Raw genomic sequence first — 27,994 nt, 5'->3', positions numbered from 1 at the left:
ATACAGCAAGCTATACTCATACTTTATTTATTAAATATTTAATAATAAATATGTAACATAAATTATTTTTATCATCGACAATAATTATGATATGTCATAACATTTACATACAGCACGAGATAAAATTAGGTACGTTTTTTTTTTCGAGATCATTGTGGAGTAAAATATACGTTTTTATTTAAAGTCCGAGACTAGGCAGATAGTTTTTTCGGTGATGAATTCTTTGTAATTCTTTTTCAACTGCCGCGAGTACTTCTGGGTCGATTTCATTCGCATCAAACTCCTCGGCCTCATGCGACCCTGGTACAGCAGCTGCAATATCGTCCGTAACCGTGTTCAAATCGCTGTTACGCACGCTATCGAAGTATTCGAATACGTCCCCGTAGCTGTTGTTGTTGTACTCTTTATTGTATTTCCTTGGACCGTTTCTCATGTGCTCTGGCATTTCATTAGTTCCGTGTACTATCAAACTGAATGTACCAATTTCCCCGGAATTACGTTCGTTTGTCTGTGAAATGAGGTAAATAAAAACGTGAAATTTCTCATCAGTTTAAATGAAATAAATTACATAAATATAAATAAAAATATATTTTACCTTATCTTCTATGACAATTTTCCAAATTCCATTAGGATTTTCGCCCCAAGTACCCACAGACATTAGAGGCCAATTGAAAAAACCATCATTGGATATATCAAGAGGACGTGGGCTCAAAAGCTGTATTTTGGTTCCTATAAAAATTACAAATCGTGTGTGGGTTTTTTTATCCCAAATGCCCAAAAAAATACAAAAAACTTTGCTGGGTAACAAAAAGTTTTCCGTAGCAGGCAGAAAATCTTACAAATTTGTACTAGGTTCGCATAACTCAAAAGCGTTTGTCACATAAAAAGTGTGTCAAATGCTTACACGAAAGAACGGATATATAGCGGTCTCACTTGATCATACAAAAAGTAGATAAACAGAAGAGAGAGAGAAAACATTACCTACCTTGCGGTGAAATCAATGAAATTTGTAACGCCCCACGACGAGTATATTTTATATTTGAAATAACTTCAACATGTTCCAAATAGTTAACAACGCAATTTTCGACGTCCAACAAAATATCAACGCCTTCCCCTGTAGTCAATTTATTTTCGTACTCCGAACTAAAAATTTCAACTTAATATCATACATATTGTGATTAAATAATAAGGTACCTATTTAACAAAACAACATACTGTTGAAATATGGATGGTCTTCTGAGCAATAAAATAAATAGTAAGGTAAATAAAATAAAAGTGCATTCTCATAAAGTTCATTCCGTTTAGCAAAACTTAACGAATTTTTTACCAGGTAAACATAAACACGGTAGAGCTTGGTCGGAATCGTCTGCGCTCAAATTTATTTTCAAAGCAACGCCTAGATTGTTTTCCGAGCAAACGGAAATAGATTAAAACGACGTAATAAATCAGCTGTGATTCTTTAATAAAAGAGAAAAATACTGTACAAAAATTCTGAAAATAAAACTCACGGAGATGCTTTCAGTCGACAAATCGATTTTTCTGGGACATTAGTCCAATTCAAAGCTGCTTTGACAAGTCCTCCTGCATTCATTAATCCAAATCCAAATCGAATATCAAAACGAAGTCCAACTCTAAAGCAAGGAAGGAAATAAACATATACCTACTTGACTTAAGATTTTAAAAAACACAAAATTGTTATTCAAATGTAATCAATATTCATTGCTCCGCTTAGGAGAAATAATATCTACATGAAAAAGACGAACGGACCGTTCTCTATAAATCAATATTGTTTCTTATCGCCCTATTACCGTTTTGTAAATTGGTGAAAGAGCATATTATAACGACCCGAAACATTAATGTGCTCTTATCTCATAATACATACCTATTTGCCACATATCTGCCATACATATTCACATTTTATTATCTATGGGCTCCCGAAACGGATATTGTCTAGGCCCTGGGGATGCACAACTTACAACGTTTTTTTCTGTTAGCTTTTCTGCATAAATAGATGAATTTATTTTTACCCATTCAATTGCCATCCAGGATTCGCTGACAACGGTGCATATTCCGAGGTCCAGACTATCAAGTGCTGGACGTCTCGCCACGTGAGATTTGGACTGTGAAATTAACAATTAAATAAAAAATATGTGCATTGTTGTAACATTTTCAAATTCAATCCGATTCTTTGGCCACGATAAAAGCGTTTTGTGTCTTCAATTGCCTTTCTTTGCAAAGAAGAAAGATGTTTTTTGTTTCCGAGGAATCTGAAAACGACGGAATTCCGTTTTTCGAAGTACTAGGCTCACATAAATAATGAAGAGTTTCATACTTAGCTTCTAGGGCGAGTGCGATGATACCAGCCGCTAAAGGCGCAGCTGCGGATGTCCCGGTGTGACTAAGCGTGCATGAGTCTCCTGTGTCCGTAGTGGCCTATAACAAAATTAATTAGGATTTATGATTATAACCTTTGAATCATATATACTCTACATTTAATAATTATAATGAATGCAAACACGAGATTGCAACCTAAAAGTATTTTAAAAACGTTTTAATAATCTCTGATTTATCTACTACGTTATTCTCACAATAAAAATCAAATAAAACTCTTACGATTTTCTGATCTTTGTATGCACCAGACGAATAAGCGGCAGCAAGAGTAGAAGAACAGATCTCCCCGTACCAGGGAAATAGTCCGTGCTGGGAGGCGCTTCCAATTGATACGGTATAAATACTGGATGAATAACTGTAATAATAAAATATTTGATCTTAGATTGCAATCTAAAACGCTATTTTAGTTTCTCAACGAAATAATTAACTGTCATCTACATAAATTCTTTGAATACCCGTCGCAGTTGCAATTATCGCTATGTCCGCCGCCATTACCGTTCGCCCAAACATAGATGGCGCCTTTGCCGCCTCGACCCTGCAAAAATGACGACTATTTTAGAATTATACAATTCATCTGACGAATAAATTGTATAGCGATCGGACATAATCAATTAAATATTTAATCACACAAAAATAGCGGATGATGGGAATTTATTTTGGTGACAGCAAACATTTCGTTCTCCTCAGTTGAATTTGTTTGCTTTGCCTGATTTGCCTCATATCCGGCCGTCCCGGTGTCTGTCCACGTTACGTCTTACGTCATAGTTTCCCAATGCTACCAGGACAACATAGGCGCATGGAAGTGAAAATATCGCGAACAAAACAACCGCGGTCGCTACAAATGCTACATTACACATTCAACGCTGTTGATTAGGAGTGGGTGATATAAATCGTATATAGATTCAATATCTATATATCGCAGCAATATCGTTGAATCCGATATCGCCCCGCACGAAATCTATATATCGATATCAGCCGATACACGATATTGCTCGATGTGATGCGCATCGCCGTATCGTACCGATTCGTGAATCGAAATCTATATTTCGATATCAGCCGATACACGATATTGCTCGATGTGATGCGCATCGGCATATCGTACCGATTCGTTAATATCAGCAATATTCGTTTGGTTCGTATCGAATCGGCCAGAGTGAGTGAGCGCACGATAGGGATATCATGTGATGAATGAAACAGAAACAGGCATTATCCATACAATTGTAAACCTTATATTTAAGTCCATATGTCTGTAGATTATTCTTAGCGTATCAGCAGGATACAATTAAGGAAAGAAGTTTCAACTTTCGACCCTAACTTGAATGCAGTATAGTCTATTTGCATCGTTGAATTTAATTTCACGCGCTTTGACCTTGAACTAGAATTTTTGGACAAGTGTTTATAAATACTTAAAAGTTTTTTGTGTTTGATTTTTAAAGTACACATTTTTCTATTTTTAGTTGAATCCAAATAATTGAGTTTATTTCTTGTGTTTGTATTAAACTTTTGAAATCTACACTCTTTTGGTATATTTTGTAATTTTAAATTAAGACACAAAATACTAAAAACTGAAAATAATGTAGCCAGTCCTAAGCCTGGTAAAAGCATGAAGGAAAGTTTTTTTGATGTTTTTATTTTCATGTTCTTTTTGGAGTTTACTCCTTTAGAATCGATTTACATATATAGGCCCGGGGTATGAAAATTATGGGGACCAAAATCGTACTAGCATGTCACACGAAATGCGTTATGCGCCTGATTGCGCATGTCACACGAAATGCGTCATCGCAGGTGACGCCGGGCTGCTGCGCCGGCAGTCCGCCACAAAGCCTCGTACTGATCGCGCGTTTCTCTCATTATTGTATTTTCATATATTTGTTAGTCGTTTGTTTTGTGTCTCGTTAATTTGTTAATAATCTGTAGTGTATCGTGTTGTCGTAATATAGAACTATTTCTCGTATTGTTTCGTTTAATTTTTTCGTTTAATTTTTTATATCCAGTAAACTCCAGTCGTGCGTCGGAGCGGACACACACACTTTTTTTTATTACTTTAAGATCATATTATAAATTGATATCAGAAAACCAACCGTATAACGTTGACTTAAATCTATATCTACTACGATATTAATACAGCGTATCGTTTCAAATCTCAAATATCATGAATCGAGAAGATCTACTAGCATCCATCAATATATAGATTCAGAAAATATATAGATTCAATATCCGATATTGATCCTCGATATATAGATACGATTCGATACGCGGCAAAACCGATATTACCCACTCCTACTGTTGATACGATTTTGCTATGTGAAACTCGTGCGTAATGTCGTTAAAATGTTGTTTTTTTTTCTCAACTAACTCAGTCTACTGTAAGGATTTTAAATATTTTTTTGATTATCTTCTATATAAAATTCTCGTGTCACAGTGTTAGTTACCATACTCCTCTGAAACGGTTTGACCGATTTTTATGAAATTTTATATGCATGTTAAGTAGGTCTGAGAATCGACTACTATTTATTTTTCATACTCCTAGCGATATTCATAAATGAACACGTATGCTCCATAAAAGCTACCGGTAGTAAGACGTCTTGTGAGTCCGCGCGGGTAGGTACCACCACCCTGCCTATTTCTGTCGTGAAGCAGTAATGCGTTTCGGTTTGAAGGGTGGGGCCGGCCGTGATATCTATGGGCTCCGGTAACTACTTAACACCAGGTGGGTCGTGAATTCGTCCATCCATCTAAGAATAAAAAAATACAAGTATGGATGCGACTTATTCAATTAAAAATCTTTTGTCTTTTTTTAGCACCTATTTTTTTTAACTATTTATAAGTCAAATAAACAATCGCTTTACTGATTTTGTGCTTGAAGAGACAAAAAATAATAGTTGAGGAAACATTAAAAAATCTAACTAAATATGTATATCGTTTTTTTTAAATATATATAAATTAGTTCAACGTAGACATTGGCTTATGCAAATAATTCAATCACTGGTATAAAAATCAAATAACTCAAATAACAAATAAGAATTTATGAAAAAAACATTAAAAAACCAAAATCCACCTACAAATATAGAATGAATAACTAGGCCGTTGCTTCTTCAAAGGTTGTTTTTGACTTAAAATGTAAAGAATATAGGTATCCGTGTTAGTAAATAAAATCAAATATTACTTACTATTCCATGATTTTTCGAGAAACCACCAAAACTTACAAAATGTGCAAAAAACGGAGGTCTAATACACTCCCTAAATAAAATACAATCATTTTTTTTGTGAGAAATTACATGTGAGAGAGAGAACGCGCTCATTCATATAAAGTTTAAAGACTGTTAGAAAGAGTAAGATCTATATTACTCGTTAAAACAAGTGACAGATATACCTATTAACCCCATCCAAATTTTGGACGTTTAACACTTAAGTTACGTCGTTTCTCTTCAATTTCTACCAGGAATACATGAAAGAAAGGAGAGTTGTTATTACACTATTTGGAATCTATTTGTTTTCTCTTTATTTACCGTTTCGACACCTCTCTTGAATGCCTCCATCGCCAAATGACCAGGTCCTTCAACGGTTCTTCCGTCGTCATTAGGTCCCCACGAGGCACTGTAAATATCGACCTTATCAACAGCATATCCTGTGAACAAAAAAATAAAAGTTTTGAAGTGATTTCAATGAACTTTTTTTAAAAAAACATACTAAGCATAAGAAAAATCAAGTTCGGCTCACAAGTACATTTTAAGAAAAATGAAAAAATCGAAATAGGCGTAAACAATTTTTTTTACTTTTTTTTCCCCATCTATTCGCTGATAGCAAGCATATTTATTATAGACTATTATGAAGCTATTCCAACCACGCGCGGACAGTAAGTGAGTGAGTTCACGGGCTCTACCTACGAGAATTTGCTAATACTAGTCTTAGTAAGAGCAGTGCTTTGCAGAATCTATCACCGGATCGGAATCGCGATCCGCGAGAAGATCCCGGCAGAAATTTAGCGGGTTGCCGTGATGACTTTGAGCATTTTTTAACCTTAGGATAATAGACAAATTCAAAACGCTTTTTCTTAAACAACAGCTGTCAGTTTAACAAGCTATAGTCCACTAACTTTGAAACCACTAGGACTACATAGAATAGGAAGATCTCGCTGAAACACCAAATAACAAGTTTTATTATTTACTATAGATGGCGCTGTTATAAATTTTAAGCGGCTTTGTATTGGTGTGAATTGTACAATCTGTAATATGTATTACAAAACATTTATCAAAAATAATGGTTTTTATTGACAATAAATAAAAATGAGGATTTGTATTCTTATATTTAATTTATATATAAATATCAAATCTACTATAGGTACTCTAAATACGTGTACTTATGCATATGTATGTATTTAATACTAATAATAATATTATCTTGAATCTTTGGCATCTTCTTCTGCCAGCGCCATCTTTAGAGACTAGAAGTAAAAAGCTCGTAGATTTGAGAAATAAAACCGCGACATTTTAAGCTCAACATGGCGACCGTAAATACCAGGAACGCATAAACCCATAGAGTTATACTTACCTATTGCCTCCCCCTCAATCCGGTCGGTGATAGCTCCATCGAGCATACGTACACCGCCCACTTTCGCCCCCCACGCCACGCCCACTCCACATTTCACATTGTTCGCGGTCATTGCTATCTGACGAATGAAAAGAAAACAATATCGTTGTTTAATTTTAGCATTATCTAAATTATTGTCTATAGTCATTCATTATAAATATAATATGATCAAAAATGGATAACAGAATCTCAATGTGACAAGAACATACTTCGCCAGCGCAACGTGTGCCGTGAGAATTTTTCATAACTTTCTGGTACCTCGGGAAAGGGTCCGAATCTCTATCATTGCAGTCCCAACTTATTTCTGGATCCTAGAAAATAATTAAAAATGTAAACAAGTTAATTCACATAAGCTAACTTAACTAACATCTTACTAATTAAATTAACTAACTACCTACTAACTCTCTAATATATTAAGTGTATAATCTATGCTACTAACAACTACTACTACTAAACTAACTACTTTTGCAGCAAGTCTTCAGACGCATTATAAAGATGTGCGTCATATCGGCCGCGAAGTTACTAGGATCTCATAAACAACAGGAGTTGCCAACGACTGCTATAGAGCAGATTAGATTGTAGATTGTCTTATTATGTATGTGGTTATTGTGATATAATTTCCGACATTTTTATCGAAACTAGTGGTCAGCCAGCGGTCGAAATTCTACCATAATTATTAATTTTAATTATAAGTTTAAACATTATTATGATTCTATTGTCAAAGGCTTTATTTCTATAATCACAGATTTCGCCGAGACTACACTGTAGTTATTTAATATTAAAGACAAACAATATTAATTTAATCTCAATTTGACCATAGACTAAACATTAACAAAAGTTTGACACAAAAGAGTATATATGCGTGTGTGTCAAACATATGATTTAATTTATTTTTTATGCATAATTAAAAAACAAAATTAGCATTCTGCACTTCTATTTATTTATTCTCTTTAATTGTGGGAAATTTCATATTCCGCCGTCCGTGTAATTTTTGTAAAAAGGCGTAAAGTTTTTGCTTCACGTATTAATTAATAATACGGATATGTGAACAATAAAACACTGGTAATAACTCGAAATTAAATTTTGCAAAATAGCGGTTAGAAAAATAAAAGTTACATGATTTATAGTTACTTGTTTCTATTAAAAATTTTGCTTTGTTCCCTAATGTGGTAAACAAACTTTATTTATGATAATAATTCAATAGACCCGTGCGGGATAATTTTTTCAATACTTTCAATAGCATTATGTAGGTTTTGTGGAAAAACAATTTATTTTTAGTTTTAATTAGTCGTAATTTTATTAATCCTTGAGAACTTTGATTTTTAGACTTTCCGTTGAACTCAGTGCTACTTACTTATTATACAATATAATCAATAAACCAACCTGAAAGTTCCAAACAGAAACTATGTTTTAAATTTAAATTTTTAAACTAAGCTAGACTAACTAAAATCGTATCTGCATACATACTTTTAGCAGATACGATTTTTTTTGCTTCTGTAAATCAAATTGTTCTTGGAATCTACCAAGCAGGCAGATCTTGCAAGAAGTTTTAATTATACACTGATCATTCTGTGAGTGATTGAGAGAGAGAGAGAGAGTTCTAGTTCAGAAAGACGGAATCTAGGTTTGTGTATCTCTTTCGTTTCAAACAAGAGACTGGTTTTATTAGGATAACATAAACTCACGTAGTTGGCTCGGAGATCCGTGTGATTGTGTTCAATGCCATCATCAAGTACAGAAACACGAACACCTTTTCCATTGAATCCCGATTTGTAGACTGGCAACACATTTAAATCTAAACGAGGCAGTTTAGACGACGTGCGGGTATCTTGCTAGAACGTTTAATATTTTCAATAGCAATTAAAAATAAACTTAAAAGTAATTATTTTAAAGTTTCTTACCAAATACCACTGATTACTCCATAGTTCGTCATTGAACTCATATTTAGAATATGAATATGGGCCATTTCTCTTCTCCATAAGTTTGTTGTTATTCGTTTGAATTCTCTTGACTCTGAATAGAGTTTGATCAGGTCCGGGTGAAGCGAGCCTTTTAACACGAGACTTACTAAATAATTGTTCGGCCCATCGTACCTGTAAAATGTATGCCATAATAAGAAAAAATCTTTTAATGTGTCCTATGGCTCTAGCACTATTCCGGAAATCGATTGTTATTTTTACGATATTATTAAATTTTTAAATTAAACAAAATATTCTTCTGTTTTTGTTAAAATGATAATATGTATATGAAATTCACATGTAACTTTTTTGATGAGCATTTATGATGATTATTTAGGCATGTGGCAAATCACAATAAAATAAATACAAGTGGAATAATTTATTTGAGTGAGTTTATTGACCTAGTTTTTCTCTCATCTTTGGCCAAAATAACCTTGCAAATTCGCCGACCACGTGTATTCTCAGTACGAAGCTACCAGGCAAACATAGGTGAATGAAAGTTTAGCTTACCCACCCTTCGATCTTGTACTAGCGTCGACGTGTGATGCGAGCCAGGGGTACGGCGTTGTTTCACGTGTTCGTATTTCAAAAATACGTATGTGTTCGGGAAACCCTGTACCTGTTTGTGAGAATATCTAAATATAATAATTACGTATAGGTTGAACTGAAAAGCGCAAGTAGACAATGAAAATTCAACTTATTTATTTAGAACTATTAAAGTATAATCATATTTATACTTCTTTATAGACAATAACGAAATTTAATTAGATCTTAATGTATTTTACTTATTTAATAATAATTTTTAATTTGTGAAAAATTGTACGGTTATAAATTTTATTGTCAAATTGAGAACCTAGACGACAGATTAACAATACTCTGTTAACAGAGAGCCCTTTGCTTGTCAAAATTAACTTCTGCTCCCTTATTAAGCCCTGGTACATGACGCCTGAAACAATGGGATGTAGGCGGCGCCCAAAAACGTTTTTTTTTCTCGTTTTAGGCTCATTCCGAGGTCTGTTAGCATTGTTAATGATAGGGTACACACGGTTGTGCATGTTTCTCCGTAGCAATTACTACCTAGTCAGGTCATAAGTATTGTCACACAGTAAAAACTTTTCTTTTAGAATGCTGGCCACAAAAAAGTTTATTGAATTCGAATTTTGAATTGTTCATGAAAAAAAAAAATGTATATTTAGAATTTTACTCATTTTTTAATATGGAGTGGACGCTTAAAGAAGACCGTGTTGCAGTTATTGCGTTGCATCGTTGCGGTTACGCGCCAATTCAAAATTTTAACATACTGAAAAATTTGAATATAACCAAAAGATTCGTTTATCGTACCATCAAACGATACAATGAAGATTCTAGTGTAGATGACAGGTCAAAAAGTGGTCGCCCTCGGTCTGTTAGGACTCCAGCAGTGATAAAAGCTGTGAAGGCGCGAATTCAAAGAAATCCCAAACGTAAGCAGAAACTGTTGGCCCTTCAGATGGGGTTAAGCAGAACCACGGTGAAAAGGGTGTTAAATGAAGACTTAGGGCTTCGGGCATATCGAAGAAAAACAGGACATCGTTTGAATGCTCGTCTAATGGACTTGAGACTGAAGAGATGCCGCGCTTTGTTGAAGCGGTACGCGGGAAAAAAATATCGGGAAATTCTTTTTTCGGATGAAAAAATTTTTACCGTAGAAGAGAGCTACAACAAACAGAATGATAAGGTGTACGCACACAGTAGTGAAGAAGCGAGCAACCGTATTCCGCGTGTCCAACGAGGTCATTTTCCATCCTCGCTCATGGTATGATTGGGAGTTTCTTATTGGGGCTTAACAGAGGTACATTTTTGTGAGAAAGGTGTAAAAACGAATGCAGTTGTGTATCAAAATACAGTCCTGACGAACCTTGTGGAACCTGTTTCTCATAACATGTTCAATAACAGGCACTGGGTATGCCAACAAGATACGGCGCCAGCTCATAGAGCGAAGAGCACACAAGACTGGCTGGCGGCGCGTGAAATCGACTTCATCCGGCACGAAGACTAGCCCTCCTCCAGTCCAGATTTGAATCCGTTAGATTACAAGATATGGCAACACTTGGAGGAAAAGGCGTGCTCAAAGCCTCATCCCAATTTGGAGTCACTCAAGACATCCTTGATTAAGGCAGCCGCCGATATTGACATGGACCTCGTTCGTGCTGCGATAGACGACTGGCCGCGCTGATTGAAGGCTGGTATTCAAAATCACGGAGGTCATTTTGAATAAACTTTAGTGTCATAAGAATCTATGTTTTGATAAGTTCATTTTGGTATATGAATGGTATACATAATGAATAAACTAGTTTCAATTATTTTACATTAAACATGTGACAGAATTTATGCCCTGACTAGGTAGTATTATGATTTTAGATTTGATGGTCCTAAGATGGCTGAAGCTGGCAGATATTTCAAAACCTCATGTAAGTGAAATAAGAGAAATTCCATTCTTTGTTTTCCCCTACCTATTCATTGGTAGAATATAAGGGCTATTCAATCTATGGTCACAAACTTAACCTGGGAGAATCTATCACTAGATCGGAATCGCAACCCACTGGGAAATTCCGGCGAAAAACTCTGTGTCTTAGGATTAGTTCGCTCGTCGAATTCTTCGTCATAATCGTCCGTCGACGAGAAAATTCCATTCATTTCAATAATGTCGATTTAAGGATGAATATGGAGTATGAATATAAAAATTAACTTCAATAGTGTGTGTAGCATTCACAAAGTAGAAGACAACTGTGATTTTTTTAACTTATCCGAAACAAACAACCCAAATGTAAATAAAAATATAGCTCCATCATTATTATTTTATTGGTTTTGGTGACCACAGGCCACGACGCCGCGCCGTGGGCATATGTACCCAAAAATTGCAATAAAATTATTAAAAATAAATTACTAAGTAGTTTAAAGTCAGTAGATGTGGTTTTTAAACGAAAAAAACCTTGCATATGATCACAGATCGAAATAAAATTTATATATTTATGTGTTTTTTCTTATTTCATATTAATCCAAATTAACAAATTTATTGTATCCATATTCCATTTCGTTGATACGTGTGCAAATCTTAAAATGGACGACTTGAACTTTAGTTCAGAAGTAAATTTTCACGCTTTATCAAACAAAATCATACAAATCTAGAATAATCTCCTAGTGTTTACATTGTGATAATATGACGTATTCATATGTCACCAAGGGAATTACGAGTAATCTTATAAAACCATTCTTCACTTTTAGTATTTTACCCATTGTCTATTTTAATTTGTGAGAAATTCGTCTGAACGTCTTCAATAAACTTCCGAAGCGAAGTCCTTATATGCGTCACTACTATACATTCATAAGCCCGCTACACCTCGCCAAGTCAGAACGAAATATTCGGCTAGTGCGTCATCACTTTATAATTCGAAGGTAATTCGTACAATCTGGGGATAGAGAAGAGAGAGAAGGGAAAAGATAGGAAAAAAATACCCTCTGACCCCAAACCCAACACTGGCGGATTTGCAGAGTCGAGAAGCATAGCTCGTTGCTGTCAATCAAGAAAAATCCACCTCTTCCATTCGGGTATGATCGAAACTGCCGTAATGTGTGCTACTCTTAGTTACCTCAGCGCTCACCTCTTTACATATCTTGGATTGTACCAGATGTCCGACAGTACGAGTTCTATCACAGCCGTTAAGCCAACGATTTTGTTATGGATGTTCTAAATTGCTAAGTGAAGAGCAACCTAGGCCAAATATCTAGTCTTCATTCTTGAAATCCCACTATTTAAAATATTTTGTGAAGGAAACGGTACATTTGTGTGCGTGTGTGACGTTCCGTTCTTCCAATTGTAAGCTTTCTCAAACATTTCCTTCATTCATTTTAAAATATTTTATTTGATTAAACAATTGTAATTAAATGTAAGCACACACGTACAACAAAATAATATTTAAACATAAACAACAACACGTCATATTAGTTAATGCTGTTATCGTAAAACCCTGCTGATAAAATGGCTCGGAATTGACGTTCCGAGTCGACGACCGCATAGCATATATTGCGGAACGTTATCACGAATGTCACACATGTGTCAATTTAGTAAATGATGCCGTCATACAGTGTCTCAAACACACATATGTACCAGGGCGGTATAAAACGAAAGAGTTGTTTCGATAACACGTGTGTACATGATCACGCATGCGCAGCGCGTGTGTAGGCTTGGCCACATCTGTTTCAAATTTAGATTCGTGTGCGTTTAAATAACTAAACCACAATGTTTACAGTGAAATGTTATTAAAATAATAGTTGAAACAACTAAGTGAATTCCAAATTCAGATATTGAGTCGCTTTCATTTTATTTAGATAACACATTAATACATATATTTTGACATATTTTTTTTATTTGATGATTTTGCACGTTCATTTTACAATGCTTAAAATTTTATCACCGTTGTTTTGTTGGTTACTATCGCACACAATCTTGTACATCTCAACACGTCCACAACTTTCATATGTTTACGTGAAATATTCACACATATAGAAAGAAAATACAAGACGAAACATAGTAGTAGTAGTACATAGTCGACACAAGCGACGAGGAATGTATGGACACGTAATATGGACACCACACTAGCTCAGCACGTGTCAATCTGTGCGGACATGTGAGTTTCCCGAGTCACATGTGTACCAGGACTTTAGAACCGACGAGGAGATCGGACGCACATATGGCTATAATAGATGTGTATGTTGGGAACGAGGGTGAACTCGTGATAGGCGGGTCTTAGTAGGAAGGGTTGTGTATAATGAACAGATCTTTTACATGAAACCTAATCGAACTGTGGATCTTGAGCACGCACGGGTAGTAGTAGTCCGTAGTACTATCCCATTTCTGTCGCGATGCATTAAGAATATTATAATACATTCAGGTTTTTTAAAACTATACGTTATTCTCAAACTGACCATATCATTATTCCCTTCACAGTTCTGACAATTTTCAACTAGGAAATGAATTTTGTTTTCAGGAAGCATGTTTTCCCAGACTTGGTAGTATTGAAACTTCTATCGCAAATACATAAATGGTCTTCTCTCAAGAAGGTAGCAATTAATTAATAATTAACTAATTCATTTAATCACAAAGATGAATACATCTCACGGTTATTTTCATTGGTTTTCGCCAAACGTATTTATATATTAATACGTGAAGCAAAAACTTTGTATCCCTTTTTACGAAAATAACGCGGACGGAGGAGTATGAAATTTTCAACACTAATAGAGAATATAGAGAAGAAGTGCACAATGCTAATATTTTTTTAAATAATGCATAAAAGATACATTAAATCGATAAAGAAAACATTACACACACTACATACCATGTATTTGACGCACACACGCATGCATACTATTTATTGTCAAACTTTTGTTCTTGACGTCTGTTGTCAAATTGAGAATAGATTAAATATTGTTTGTCTTTGTTAATATTTTTTATAGTGTAATCTTGGCGAAATTTGTGATTATAGAAGTATAAAATATAATCATAATAGTGTATACAAACTTACAATTCCAATTAATTATAGTCGAATTTCGACTACTGCGGGACCTCTAGTTTTATTAAAAATAATAAAAGCTTAAAGAGATGTTTGACTATTTGAATTTGAATACCTAATTTTTTGGTTTGTGAAGTAATATATTATAATGTTAATCACCTTTTTATTTCAGTAAAAATAAGTATATTTCAAATAATATTTGTATAATAGGTATATATGTATGTATATGTATATGTACTTATATTGACGGACTACTGTGCCGAATACAAACACAAAATATTAAGCTTAAAAACAAACATGAAATGGAATTTAACGTTTTCTAGAGAACGTAGGGGTATTTCTCCGGTTATATTTATACTTCAAACGAACTTTGAGGTGGATCCTCAGGGTTAGGCAACGGAACTGCTGTGATCATCCGCTGACGTCCCGCTCACGATCAGAGTCGTATGTTCGTCTGTCAGTAAAGAGATTCAAAAATAACATTCGACCATCTACTATGCTTGAAGTACATTCTTAAAAAATCTTAATAAAGATGACCTTCTTACAGTAATATTTATTGCATACTAGCTGACCCGGCAGACTTCGTAGTGCCTCAATCGATAAATAAAAGACACATCAAGGGGACACATCAAAGGAAAAACAAAATTGTTTGTTTTTATATAATTCCGAGATTTTTTATATTTTCTCACCTTTTAAACCTTCCTTGGACTTCCACGAATAATTCAAGACCAAAATTAGCCAAATCGATCCAGCCGTTCTCGAGTTTTAGCGAGACTAACGAACAGCAATTCATTTTTATATATAGAGACATACCGCGCAATGAAACAGCAAAAAAAGTTTTTACTTTGTAGTTTTTTAATACAGTTTCGATTCCAGGATCCTTCTTCTCCTTCCTAATTATTTAATTATCTATTTTTTCCTCTCGTATTTGCACAGAATATTACACGTCATCTCGGATCCTCCCGATCCACTAACGGTGCTTCTAGGTACTTCAAGCACCGGTCACCATTCTCGTCGAACCCGTCGCTTGCGACGAAGGGCTGGGCGAGTAAATTAACTCTCAGACACAGCCCACTGAGTTTCTCGCCGGATCTTCTCAGTGGGTCGCGTTTCCGATCCGGTGGTAGATTCTGCGAAGCACTGCTCTTGCTAGGGTTCGTGTTAGCAACGTCATCAGGTTTGAGCCCCGTGAGCTCACCTACAAACGTTAGGGCGAAGCTGAAATAGCCTCTCAAGGCTATCAGCATAGATAGGAAAAAAAAAACAGAATATTCTGGGTCAGTTCTCTCACGGTGTAACAGGCGCTCAGAATCACGAGCATGTTTAGACAACAGTGTCACTAGAGTTTTTTATAACAGACGCACAGTTTCATGGCGTATTAGTATGTTAAAATAATATGCAGATGTCGCGTTATCAATGGACATGCGAATATTTCAGGTCCGAATACGAATGAGTTACATAACATCGCATGCGACCTCGTGGCGTCTGACTTCGATTAACCCCTCAACGTTTATGTCAACCTAATACTTGCAGCGTTTTTATTGGAATTTTCGTGTTTTTAAAATATTTTATTATTATTAAAATCTTAATTATATATTTAATAATTCGCCACAAAATTGTCACAAATGTGGATAAAACGCCTGAATGCTTCATTAAAACAATATTCATTAATTTGAAGATTTGCTACGAATATTTTAGCAACTCATTTATGTAAATTTTTTTCATTGAATTTGTTCCATTCCATTTTTGAACCATTTCTTAAGTATACTTACTTACTAACGGACCGAGATCATACCTGACCTGGAGTTAAGTGGATACCAGAGACAATAGGTTAACAAGATGCCTTCACTAACCTTGAAACATGAAATTGTCTCAATATATTTTATATATCGACCGCCTCTTCAAACTGGAATGCTTCGCATCTGCAGGACATTAGTAAAAATGCTACTTAAAATGTTTGCAAAAACGCCTACAGTCTCACGGTTGATCAATCATTCCTGATCCTGCGGACCGAATGGTAAACAGCGAGGTCGCCCTAAGCACGTTATTTCGGATCCTCCCGATCCACTAACGGTGCTTCTGGGAACCTCAAGCATCGGTCATCATTCTCGTCGAACCCTTTGTTTGCGACGAAGGGCTAGGCGAGTAAATTAACCCACAGGCACAGTACACTGAGTTTCTCGAAAGATCTTCTCAGTGAGTCGCGTTTTCGATCCGGTGATAGATTCTGCAAAGCACTGCTCTTGCTAAGACTAGTGTTATCAACGTCCTCAGGTTAGAGCCCCGTGAGCTCATCTACTCATTTGGCTATGCTGGCATACCCCTCTAAGGCTACCAGCTTAAGTAGGAAAAAAAGCTTGATCCAACGCAAACTAAGGCATCAGATTTATTTTACCTAGTCAGGTCATAAGTATTGTCACACAGTAAAAACTTTTCTTTTAGAATGCTGGCCACAAAAAAGTTTATTGAATTCGAATTTAGAATTGTTCATGAAAATAAAAATGTATACTTTTAGAATTTTTACTCATTTTTAAATATGGAGTAGACGCTTAAAGAAGACCGTGTTGCAGTTATTGCGTTGCATCGTTGCGGTTACGCGCCAATTCAAATTTTTAACATACTGAAAAATTTGAATATAACCAAAAGATTCGTTTATCGTACCATCAAACGATACAATGAAGACTCTAGTGTAGATGACAGGTCAAGAAGTGGTCGCCCTCGGTCTGTTAGGATTCCAGCAGTGATAAAAGCTGTGAAGGCGCGAATTCAAAGAAATCCCAAACGTAAGCAGAAACTGTTGGCCCTTCAGATGGGGTTAAGCAGAACCACGGTGAAAAGGGTGTTAAATGAAGACTTAGGGCTTCGGGCATATCGAAGAAAAACAGGACATCGTTTGAATGCTTGTCTAATGGACCTGAGACTGAAGAGATGCCGCGCTTTGTTGAAGCGGTACGCGGGAAAAAAATATCGGGAAATTCTTTTTTCGGATGAAAAAATTTTTACCGTAGAAGAGAGCTACAACAAACAAAATGATAAGGTGTACGCACACAGTAGTGAAGAAGCGAGCAACCGTATTCCGCGTGTCCAACGAGGTCATTTTCCATCCTCGCTCATGGTATGGTTGGGAGTTTCTTATTGGGGCTTAACAGAGGTACATTTTTGTGAAAAAGGTGTAAAAACGAATGCAGTTGTGTATCAAAATACAGTCCTGACGAACCTTGTGGAACCTGTTTCTCATACCATGTCCAATAATAGGCACTGGGTATTCCAATAAGATTCAGCGCCAGCTCATAGAGCGAAGAGCACACAAGACTGGCTGGCGGCGCGTGAAATCGACTTCATACGGCACGAAGACTGGCCCTCCTCCAGTCCAGATTTGAATCCGTTAGATTACAAGATATGGCAACACTTGGAGGAAAAGGCGTGCTCAAAGCCTCATCCCAATTTGGAGTCACTCAAGACATCTTTGATTAAGGCAGCCGCCGATATTGACATGGACCTCGTTCGTGCTGCGATAGACGACTGGCCGCGCAGATTGAAGGCCTGTATTCAAAATCCCGGAGGTCATTTTGAATAAACTTTAGTGTCGTAAGAATCTATGTTTTGTTAAGTTCATTTTGGTATATGAATGGTTACATAATGAATAAACTTGTTTCAATTATTTTACATTAAACATGTGACAGAATTTATGACCTGACTAGGTATAACAAAATTAAATACATAAATAATAATCTATATCTATACTAATATATAAATCTACGGTGGTTTTTACGGATGTTCGGTTATAACTACTGAACCATGCATCCGATTGAATCGAAACTTGGTATCCATGTAGAAAATACATGTACTTAATGGATAGGCTAATATTTATATGAGTGTTGGACTCCCTACACTAGTTGCGGGGGCGTTAATGATGAGAATCTTTGTGGGGGTGAGAAACACTAATGTTAATTTTAAATGCCCAGCGAAGCGGACGGGTACAGCCAGTAGAGTTATATTTGGAAATTATATCCTTTGTTATTTTCTCGTTCTCCACTGACCTTGAATCGAGCGAAATAACTTTTACTAATTATTATACATATTAAAATATTTTAAAAATCGAAATATTAGATAGTGAACATAAAAACCAAAGTTTTTTTTCTTCTTATGTGGCTGGACGACCTCACAGCCCACCTGATGTTAAGTGGTTACTGGAGCCCATAGAAATCTACAACGAAAATGCGCCACCCACCTTGAGATATAAGTTCTAAAGTCTCAAGTATAGTTACAACGGCTGCCCCACCCTTCAAACCGAAACGCATTACTGCTTCACGTCAGAAATAGGCAGGGTCTACTAACTAGGCTGTTGCTTCTTCAAAGGTTGTTTTTGACTTAAAATGTAAAGAATATAGGTAGGTATCCGTGTTAGTAAATAAAATCAAATATTACTTATTAATTCATGATTTGAACCACCAAAACTTCCAAAATTGTGCACAAACAGAGTATTAATACGCTCCCTAAATAAAAACCTTCAACTTTTTTGTGAGATATTACATGTGAGAGAGAGAACCCGTTCTTTGTTATACAGTTTAAACACTGTTAGAAAGAGTAAGATCTATATTACTCGTTAAAACAAGTGACAGATATACCTATTCACCCCAGCCAAAATTTGGACGTTTAACACTTAAGCTACGTCGTTTCTCTTCAATTTCTACCAGGAATACATGAAAGAAAGGAGAGTTGTTATTACACTATTTGGAAACTATTTGTTTTTCTTTTTAATTACCATTTCGACACCTTTCACGGCAGAAATAGACAGGGTGGTGGTACCTACCCGCGCGGACTCACAAGAGGTCCTACTACCAGTAAGTTCCTATGTATTGCAGGTGTTGTAATAATTACATCTGAAGGACAGGATAGCCGGTGTAACATACATAAGGCTGCCCATCCAGGCCAGGATAGGCAGCGCATCTGAGTCACTGATGTAGTTTGGATGTCTATGGGCGACGGTTATCATTTCCCATCAGATGAGCCGTAAGCTCGTCTGCCTATCGAAAGCAATAAAAAAATATATATATATATATAAAAAAAAAAAATTATTCAAGATTTACATAGAACTAGGCATTCTAGGCAAATATAGTCATTGCGTTTTTTTTTTGCACCTATTTGTTTTTAACTATTGCTAAGTCAAATAAACATTTTTTTTGTTTTAATGATTTTGAGCTTGAAGGGACAAAAAATTGTAGTTGAAGAAATATTTAAAAATCTATCTACATAATATTTATAGATTTTTTTATATATGTAAATTAGTTCAACGTAGACATTGGCTTATGCAAATAATTCAATCACTGGTATAAAAATCAAATAACTAAAACAACAAATAACAAATCAATAAAAAACATTAAAAAACAAAATCCACTTACAAATATAGAATGAATAACTAGGCCGTTGCTTCTTCAAAGGTTGTTTTTGACTTAAAATGTAAAGAATATAGGTATCCGTGTTAATAAATAAAATCAAATATTACTTATTATTTCATGACTTTTCGAGAAAATAAATTGTGCACAGAGGACTAATACGCTCCCTAAATAAAAACCCTCAACTTTTTTGTGAGAAATTACATGTGAGAGAGAGAACGCGTTCATTCATATACAGTTTAAAGTCTGTTAGAAAGAGTAAGATCTATATTACTCGTTAAACAAGTGACAGATATACCTATTAACCCCGTCCAAAATTTGGACGTTTAACACTTAAGCTACGTTGTTTCTCTTCAATTTCTACCAGGAATACATGAAAGAAAGGAGGGTTGTTATTACACTATTTGGTAGCTATTTTTTTTTTCTTCTTAATTACCGTTTCGACACCTTTCACGGCAGAAATACGCAGGGTGGTGGTACCTACCCGCGCGGACTCACACGAGGTCCTACCACTAGTAAAGGTCCTACCACCAGTAAAAGTCTATCCAAGTCTATCCAAATCTCACAATACGTGTTTCTGGAATAATCGTTTTTAGGTATGTACGTGATTTTCAAATTTCCCGATTGTCACATACCTATCACGATAAGTTGTTCGATATGAATATTACACGTTATGAATTAATTACACTATGAAATGTAACTTTTTTTATCTTTCTTTCGACTGATATTTAAGATAGTACTTTTCTGTTTAATTAAGCATTTATTAGTTACGACGTGTCGAATTATTTACAGTTTACGCAATCACCGACGAAGGTTCAATATTAATTTCTGCATTAATTCAACCTCAAATAAACGTAAAAATGAAATGTTCTGTTATCTAGTCATTCCTTCATTCTGAAGCGTGAAATTCTGAAACGCTGTAATAACATTTCCTTTTAATTCTGTTCGCCTGGTAATAGCGACGCTGAAACAGTAGTCAGCGTCGCCGTGCCACCTGAAAATATTGTTTTCAGCAATAATTTTAGTATTACGTTGACAACGCCATCTAACGATAATGTCTAAAACTAAGTAGACATTTCCACTTGATTCCACCATATCGTTTAAATGCCATCATGATCGTAAAATAAACACAATAAAATTGAATATGTCCATCAATTGTCAAAGTCACGTATGCTTCAATAATATCTGAACACATTTTCCTATTGTTTATGTAAACGCAATTTAAAATATACCGTACGTTCTTTTAATTTTGTACACAATTGTATAAACTAGATTGTTTATGGTGGTTTCTTCATTACGCGATAGATGGCAGTGTTTGGGATGTGAAACTTTGACAACGCATTTCTACGCGCAGTGGTTTTATCTATATATTAATACGTGAAGCAAAAACTTTGTAATTTGTATCCCTTTTTACGAAAATTGCGCGCACGGAGGAGTATGATATTTTCCACACTTATAGAGAATATAGTGAAGAAGTGCACAATGCTAATATTTTTTTTAAATAATGCATAAAAGATACATTAAATCAATAAAGAAAACATTACACACACTACACACCATGTATTTGACGCACACACGCATGCATACAATTTATTGTCAAACTTTTGTTCTTGACGTCTGTGGTAAAATTGAGAATAGATTAAATATTGTTTGTCTGTATTGATATTTTTTTATAGTGTAGCCTTGGCGAAATTTGTGATTATAGAAGTATAAAATACAATCATGATAGTGTACAAACTTACAATTCCAATTAATTATAGTCGAATTCCGACTACTGCGAGACCTCTAGTTCTTTTAAATTTATAACTCTATGCCCCAGCTCAACCGGGTATGCGTAAACCATGGAGTTAATAAGTACCTACAAGTAAACTGATTCCGAAAAAAATGGACAATAGACAAAAGTGTTGACCTTTTGGCGGGATAGCGAGGCGGGAAACGGTGAAAAATAAAAGCACTATTTAAGGACATAAAGTTTTACTGCGTGCTCCTTCTAATATTACTACACTACATACGGAACAAAAAACATATTAGCAATATTTAAAAGAAAAACATTTGTTTAGTGTAGTCATAGTTCTAATCGATTATACATCGCGTAATGGCCGACTTCGTGGACTCTTGTGTGACGGAAACGAAAAACCGAAACGTCCATTAAAGTTTTCACGCTATAATTATCCTTTTATTTAATTTTGACATTGCAGAGCGTTTTATTGATTTAACCCGTAAATAATTTTGCAAGGTCAGACATGTTTAGACTTCAAATTTCGAAAATGTACGATATTTTTCTTAAAAATGGACATGGATAGAAAATCTCACTAATTAATTGGTTAACGTTTCTAAATCGTGAAATATGATAATTAATATACATCATTTTTATCATTCGATCTATAAAAATAATTTCGGTAAGCAATGGCCTGGCTATACGACTAGCATTACTGAGGTTTGTTTATAAGCGACTATGACCACTCACTATCAAGTGGAATGTATGCTCTCGTCTGTCTGTGAAAAGCAATGAAGAAAAATTATAGAAGAAATTTATAATTTGCATAATCACTGGTGGTAGGAGCTCTTGTGAGTCCGCACGGGTAGGTACCACCACTCCGCCTATTTCCGCCGTGAAGCAGTAATGCGTTTCGGTTCGAAGGGTGGGGTAGCCGTTGTAACGATATTGAGACCTTAGACCTTAGGTATATCTCGAGGTGGGTGGCGCATTTACGTTGTAGATGTCTATGGGCTCCAGTAACCACTTAACACCAGGTGGGCTGTGAGCTCGTCCATCCATCTAAGCAATAAAAAAAACACACACACATTATAACTTCTTTTATCTAGTGACTAGCTCATCCTTTGCTTGGGCTACAAATCGCGTCATAAATAATAAAGTCGGGTTCGGCTGAGTTTCGTTAGCGTGGGAATTTTGAAATATGAGAGTTATTCGTCCAAAACAGATCAGTGTGTTTAGTGCGAGTTTTTTAACGTTCTCGATAGCGTAAAAGTTAACTCATATTTGTGTGGAACGGGATCGTTTGCCTACTTTTGCCGCTAGGGGCGCTGTTCCAACTCCATAGAAAATTGAGTTAACTTTTACGCTATCGAGAACGTTAAAAAGACTCGCACTAAGCACACAGTAATATTGGACCGAGATCTGAGAGCTCCGATGCGGTAGCAGATTCAATCGCGAAGCAGCTACTCTTGAGTTGTTAGGTCTCCCTTGGAGGCGCTCGGGCAGCTGTTAGCAAGTCCCGCCCCTTCTGGCTGAGCCTTACTCGCCTACCTGTCCTTATGAAACTAGAAAGGCCTTCGGGCCACCAGTAAATCCTCAAAGAAAACTTGAGAACTGTTTTCTCAATTATTATTTTTACCTAAGCTGGTAGCCTTGAGAGGCTATTTCAGCGTAACCTGAAATAGTTAGTGAGCTCACGGGGCTCAAACCTGACGACGTTGCTAACTCGAACCCTATTTTTTCCCTACCTAAGCTGATAGCCTTGAGAGGCTATTTCAGCGTAACGTTAACTAGTAGGTGAGCTCACGGGGCCCAAGCCGGAGTGATGCTAACCCTGACTCTAGCAAGAGCCGTGCTTCGCAGAATCTACCACCGGATCGGAAACGCGACCCACTGAGAAGGTCCGGCGAGAAACTCAGTGGGCTTGTGTTTTCTCTATGTCGCTCGTGCACTACTTATACATAGAAATAACGTTCAGTATTGTCATTCCCGATCCTGCGAACAGAATGGAAAGCAGTCGACGTCGCCCCAAACACGTCATTTCGGATCTTCCCGATCCACTAACGGTGCTTTTAGGTACCTCAAGCACCGGTCATCGTTCTCGCTGGATCTTCTCAGTGGGTCGCGTTTCCGATCCGGTGGTAGATTCTGCGAAGCACGGCTCTTGCTAGGGTTCGTGTTAGCAACGTCGTCAGGCTTGAGCCCCGTGAGCTCACCTACTAGTTAAGGTTACGATGATATAGCCTCTCAAGGCTCCCAGCTAGGTAGGAAAAAAAAACAGTATTGTACGACACGCGGGCCGTCCACTGTTGTCGGTCGCTAACAGTGACAAATAGTCAGGAATTAACGCACGACATTTATCTCAGTTTGCGAGACTAATTGTTTGTTAGACAACACATATGTAATCTTTTTTAACGCGCTTTTAATGTTATTAGCTTGCTATGTGTGTATGTTTGTTCGTACGTAAATGAATTTGAAGGTCATTCTCAACGACTTCAAAACGTCGGATACACTTAAAAATTTGCACGCGCATCAAGGACCTATGATAATACAGTATTTTTATAATTTCGTGGTAATAACATAGCGTGGTCTTATTTTATTATTGTTTTAATATTAAATTATTATTGTCTAATTATAATTGCAAAAGTTGATAAAAAATGCTATGCAATAGCTTTACCGCGGCAGTCCCCGAGTGCCACGCGTGTTTTTTTTACCTATTCCTGTAACCTCAAGGCGTTATAGATTCGCCGAACGCGTAGGCGAGCTCACAGGGCTCAGCCTGACGAATTTACAAACACTAGCCCTAGCAAGAGCAGTGCTTCGCTAAATCTACCACCGGATCGGACCCACTGAGAAGATCTAGCAAGAAACTCAGTGGGCTATCCATAACTCTACAATCTGTACTATCCAAATATGTATTCGTTGTTTCTGTGATTGAAACCAAAAAATTAATAACATATCCCTGTCCACAATACTGTCGCATACCTCTAATATCTCGTCCAATAAACTGGTCGTTCTATCATAAGTGGCCACTTGAGATATCGTTCGCGTCATCGCTTTGATTCGAGCCTGAGTTCATTTTGTTTAAGGTTTTATCGGCCCGATAACATTGATAAGATTTATTTGAATGCGGTGTTTTATTAACTTTTATAATCAAGGTTGGGAATTTATGAAAATACAGAGAGACGTTTTTTTTTTTTTTCAAACAATCACGCCACGTTAACTGGTCCCGTCTTAAGTTCGTAAAAAGCTTGTGTTACAGGTACCAGATAACGGAAATAAATGTAAGATTTTTATTATATACATATGTATACATATATTTAATATACATTCATAGCACCCTGGAAAATACATTTTATATTTATCATACAAATATCTTCCCTTGGCGGGATTCGAACCCGCGAATGAAAATCTAAATTTTAGTGTAAATGTTTTTAATGATAAAATGCAGATCAGAGGACTAAAAATGCATGAACTAAAAGAAACACCAAATGAAGGCACAGAAAAAGCCCCTCCATATGAATGCACGTTATAATTGATCCATATATTTGCGTAGTATTTGCGTAATTACTGGTGATAGGACATGTTGTGAGTCCGCACGGATAGGTACCACAACCCTATTTCTGCCGTGATGCATTAACGCGTTTCGGCTTGATGCATAACATGCAATTTCTAAAAATAGCCTTAAAACCCGGAGTTTTAAAGTCTAATATGGTTTACATAACACCTTCATTCAATGTAAAAACTCAAAAATCTTAAAAATAGTACTTAACCCCTTCATCCATTCATGTCTTCCATTGTGGAACGCCAATCCTACCCTTCCAACTGGAGCTCACGACTGCCTCTCAGCAGTAATAGGTAGGATGGACGTATATACCCGCGCGGATTCACAATACGCCCAAAAAGCAGCTCAGAGCTCCATTTAGAAAGTCTATTTTGTTTTAAATAAACAAAATACCAAATTACCGGAGCGGTTTATGCCAAGTTTCACGAAATTAGGTGCGGCGCCAGCGTTATACGTTCCCGAACCAATTAAAATTTTCATTTCACATTAATCCCTGGCCAGCTCTGGCTGGGTAATTTAAATTGAAACTTAATTGTCTATATTATTTATGTCGGAGCTTTTGTTTTAAGGGAGGCTAGTTTATTTTTTCCTACCTAAGCCTTAAGAGGCTATGGCAGCGTAAGCCAACGAGTAGGTGAGCTCACGAGGCACTAACCAGAGGACGTTGCTAACACTAGCCCTAGCAAGAGCAGTGCGTCGCAGAATCTACCACCGGATCGGAGACGCGACCCACTGAGAAGATTCGGCGAGAAACCCAGTGAGCTGTGTCTATGGATTAATTTACTCGTCAAACCCTTCGTCGCAAGCAAAGGGTTCGACGAGAACGGTGACCGGTGCTTGAGGTACCTCTCTGCGAAGTACTGTTCTTGCTAGGGCCAGTGTTAGGAACGTCGTCAGGTTTGAGCCCCGCGAGCTCACCTACTAGTTAAGGTTACGCTGAAATACCCTCTCAAGCCTATCAGCTTAAAGTAAGAAGAAAAAAAATAGCTGATTCCAGAAGCAAAGAAGTTTGGAATTTAGTTTTGTTAAACTTTATATAAACTTGTAAAATGATAATAACGATATAATTTAATTACATATATGTGAGGACAAACATTTGTAACCCTTTCATGCAGGACCAGTCTTTGGCATAGTTAAGTATGTATTTTCAAAGCGACGTAGGCTTTAATAAAATTAAATAAAAATTATGTAATTTAAAAAAATGCACGACAAATGTAAAATTCGCATCGTTAACACTAAATTTAAAAAATATGTTATAAGTACTCGTATTTTATTGACAGATATGAGTCGAGGATTATCATTTTGATAATGTCTTAAAAAGCACTAAAGTATTATCTATTATATTAATTATGGTGTTATAAATAAACAATAACATGTCAATAATTGGCTATTAATTTGTACAGAATTTGAATTAGATTTTTTTTTTTTATTGCTTAGATGAATGGACGAGCTCACAGCCCACCTGGTGTTAAGTTACTGGAGCCCATAGACATCTACAACGTAAATGTGCCACCCACCTCGAGATATAAGTTCTAAGATCTGAGGTATAGTTACAACGGCTACCGCACCCTTCGAACCGAAACGCATTACTGCTTCACGGCAGAAATAGGCGGGGTGGTGGTACCTACCCGTGCGGTCTCCCAAGAGGTCCTACCACCAGTGAAGTTTGTTAGTATTGTCGAAGAGCTCTTAAAATTGAGTGCTAATTCCAACAAAAAATCGCTAATCCTGATTATCCTAGTAAAGATAACGAGTCTAGCTGTTTTAAAAATTGAATTGTCATCGGTCCTTGATAAGTATGCCAAAGTTCGAGTTAATTCGACGTTTTGAAGGGGGTCAAATACATGTTCAAAGTTTCTGTTACACAATAAGATACGTATGAAGCTTATAAAACCGTGTTAATTTGGAATTATGGTCGATTTTTTTTCTACCTAATCTGATGGTCTTGAGAGGCCATTTCAGCGTAACCCTAATAAGTAGGTGAGCTCACGGGGCTCAAACCTGGCGACAGTATGGTCGAATTATAGCTTTAGGAATAAATAGCAACAATTTTTTTTTTGTCGGCAGACATGTAACCCTAGTATGTGCTAATAATAGTGCGGTTTACCCTATCATTATGTTTCTTTTCATTACACGGAATTATAAAGCCAAGACATCATTAATGCGTTTCTAAAAACTAAGACAAATTCATCCTTGAGCGCAAACAAAGAATGATCTATACGTTGTCTTTTTTAAAATCAGCGATAAGCAATTTACTTCCTACATTATTAAAAAGGTAATTAGTTTGACGCAAAAAAAAGTATGTCTCACGGGTCTATATATTATTCGTGTGCTGTCTAAATCTAAAAGTAAGAACTGTTTCTCTCACCAGGCCACCATAGACGTATCCAAGTTCCAAAGCCACCAGTTGCGCGACCTCTTCACCGCCGTCCACTTCGACCGTCCACTCATTGAGGTAGCTCTTCGCGTGCTTCGAGCCATCGTGAACTCCACGATACCTATGCTCGCCTGGTACAATAAAACCGTGCTCATATGGATACCACGACACGACCAAAACGATTAAATTTAAGAACATTACTTCCGAGAACATTTCGTTCAGACAATTGTTTTTCGATTGTTACGCTCAAACAAAAGTTTCTTCTTTTTTTGCGACTAAAGTTTGTTTAATTGTTTTAATGGGAGTACTTCAGCAGACGGTGTCCAAACAAACACTAACGGCCGGTCCGAAAACAAATGAGAGGAAACCCGAGTTTTTTTTCCCCCGACAGCGTGGAGTTCGTTTACCGGCATCGCGGCATCGGGTGGATCGACTGATAACCAATGCTCCG

At 36.4% G+C, this 27,994-nt stretch overlaps 2 protein-coding genes across 4 annotated transcripts in view; one reads left to right on the top strand and one right to left on the bottom strand.

Annotated features, from left to right (window-relative positions):
- Position 1: 1 nt before the first annotated feature.
- LOC101741624 (neuroendocrine convertase 1) lies at positions 2 to 27,981 on the bottom strand. Of its 2 annotated transcripts, XM_004925566.5 has the most exons (15): positions 27,535 to 27,981; positions 9,454 to 9,558; positions 8,883 to 9,074; positions 8,667 to 8,813; positions 7,191 to 7,292; positions 6,943 to 7,060; positions 5,901 to 6,019; positions 2,847 to 2,926; positions 2,614 to 2,746; positions 2,333 to 2,433; positions 2,028 to 2,120; positions 1,509 to 1,631; positions 986 to 1,143; positions 596 to 729; positions 2 to 508 (listed from the first exon to the last, which is right to left on the bottom strand). In XM_004925566.5, exons 1-15 carry the CDS (start codon positions 27,754 to 27,756, stop codon positions 179 to 181), a joined length of 2,157 nt encoding a protein of 718 aa, XP_004925623.2. In that variant the 5' UTR covers positions 27,757 to 27,981; the 3' UTR covers positions 2 to 178. The 2 variants fall into 2 exon arrangements, with proteins under 2 accessions (XP_004925623.2, XP_037874397.1); XM_038018469.2 differs by lacking the exon at positions 27,535 to 27,981 and having other exon boundaries at positions 9,450 to 9,559.
- LOC101741764 (collagen and calcium-binding EGF domain-containing protein 1) overlaps positions 4,675 to 27,994 on the top strand; it is a 55,708-nt gene continuing 32,388 nt past the window's right edge. Inside the window, exon 1 of one of the 2 annotated variants that reach the window (XM_062674627.1) lies at positions 4,675 to 4,757. The gene's annotated coding sequence lies outside the window, so the exon portion shown is untranslated. Of the gene's footprint in view, positions 4,758 to 7,065; positions 7,312 to 27,994 lie in introns of those variants that run through there. The other variant, XM_062674626.1, reaches the window with a different exon arrangement.

Source organism: Bombyx mori, chromosome 21, assembly GCF_030269925.1.
Source record: "Bombyx mori chromosome 21, ASM3026992v2".
Classification (NCBI taxonomy): Eukaryota; Metazoa; Arthropoda; class Insecta; order Lepidoptera; family Bombycidae; genus Bombyx; species Bombyx mori.
The sequence above is the reverse complement of the archived record's forward strand: the minus strand, read 5'-3'. Positions and strand labels throughout refer to the sequence as shown.

What these genes read in the sequence shown, in the direction of transcription:
- LOC101741624 (XM_004925566.5), bottom strand. Translation starts at nt 27,756, where the DNA reads ATGTTCTCGGAAGTAATGTTCTTAAATTTAATCGTTTTGGTCGTGTCG. An exon ending in CGGATCTCCGAGCCAACTAC is followed by an intron (nt 7,293 to 8,666) that starts GTGAGTTTATGT and finishes ATTATTTTCTAG; the next exon opens with GATCCAGAAATAAGTTGGGA. An exon ending in GATTGAGGGGGAGGCAATAG is followed by an intron (nt 6,020 to 6,942) that starts GTAAGTATAACT and finishes TTTTGTTCACAG; the next exon opens with GATATGCTGTTGATAAGGTC.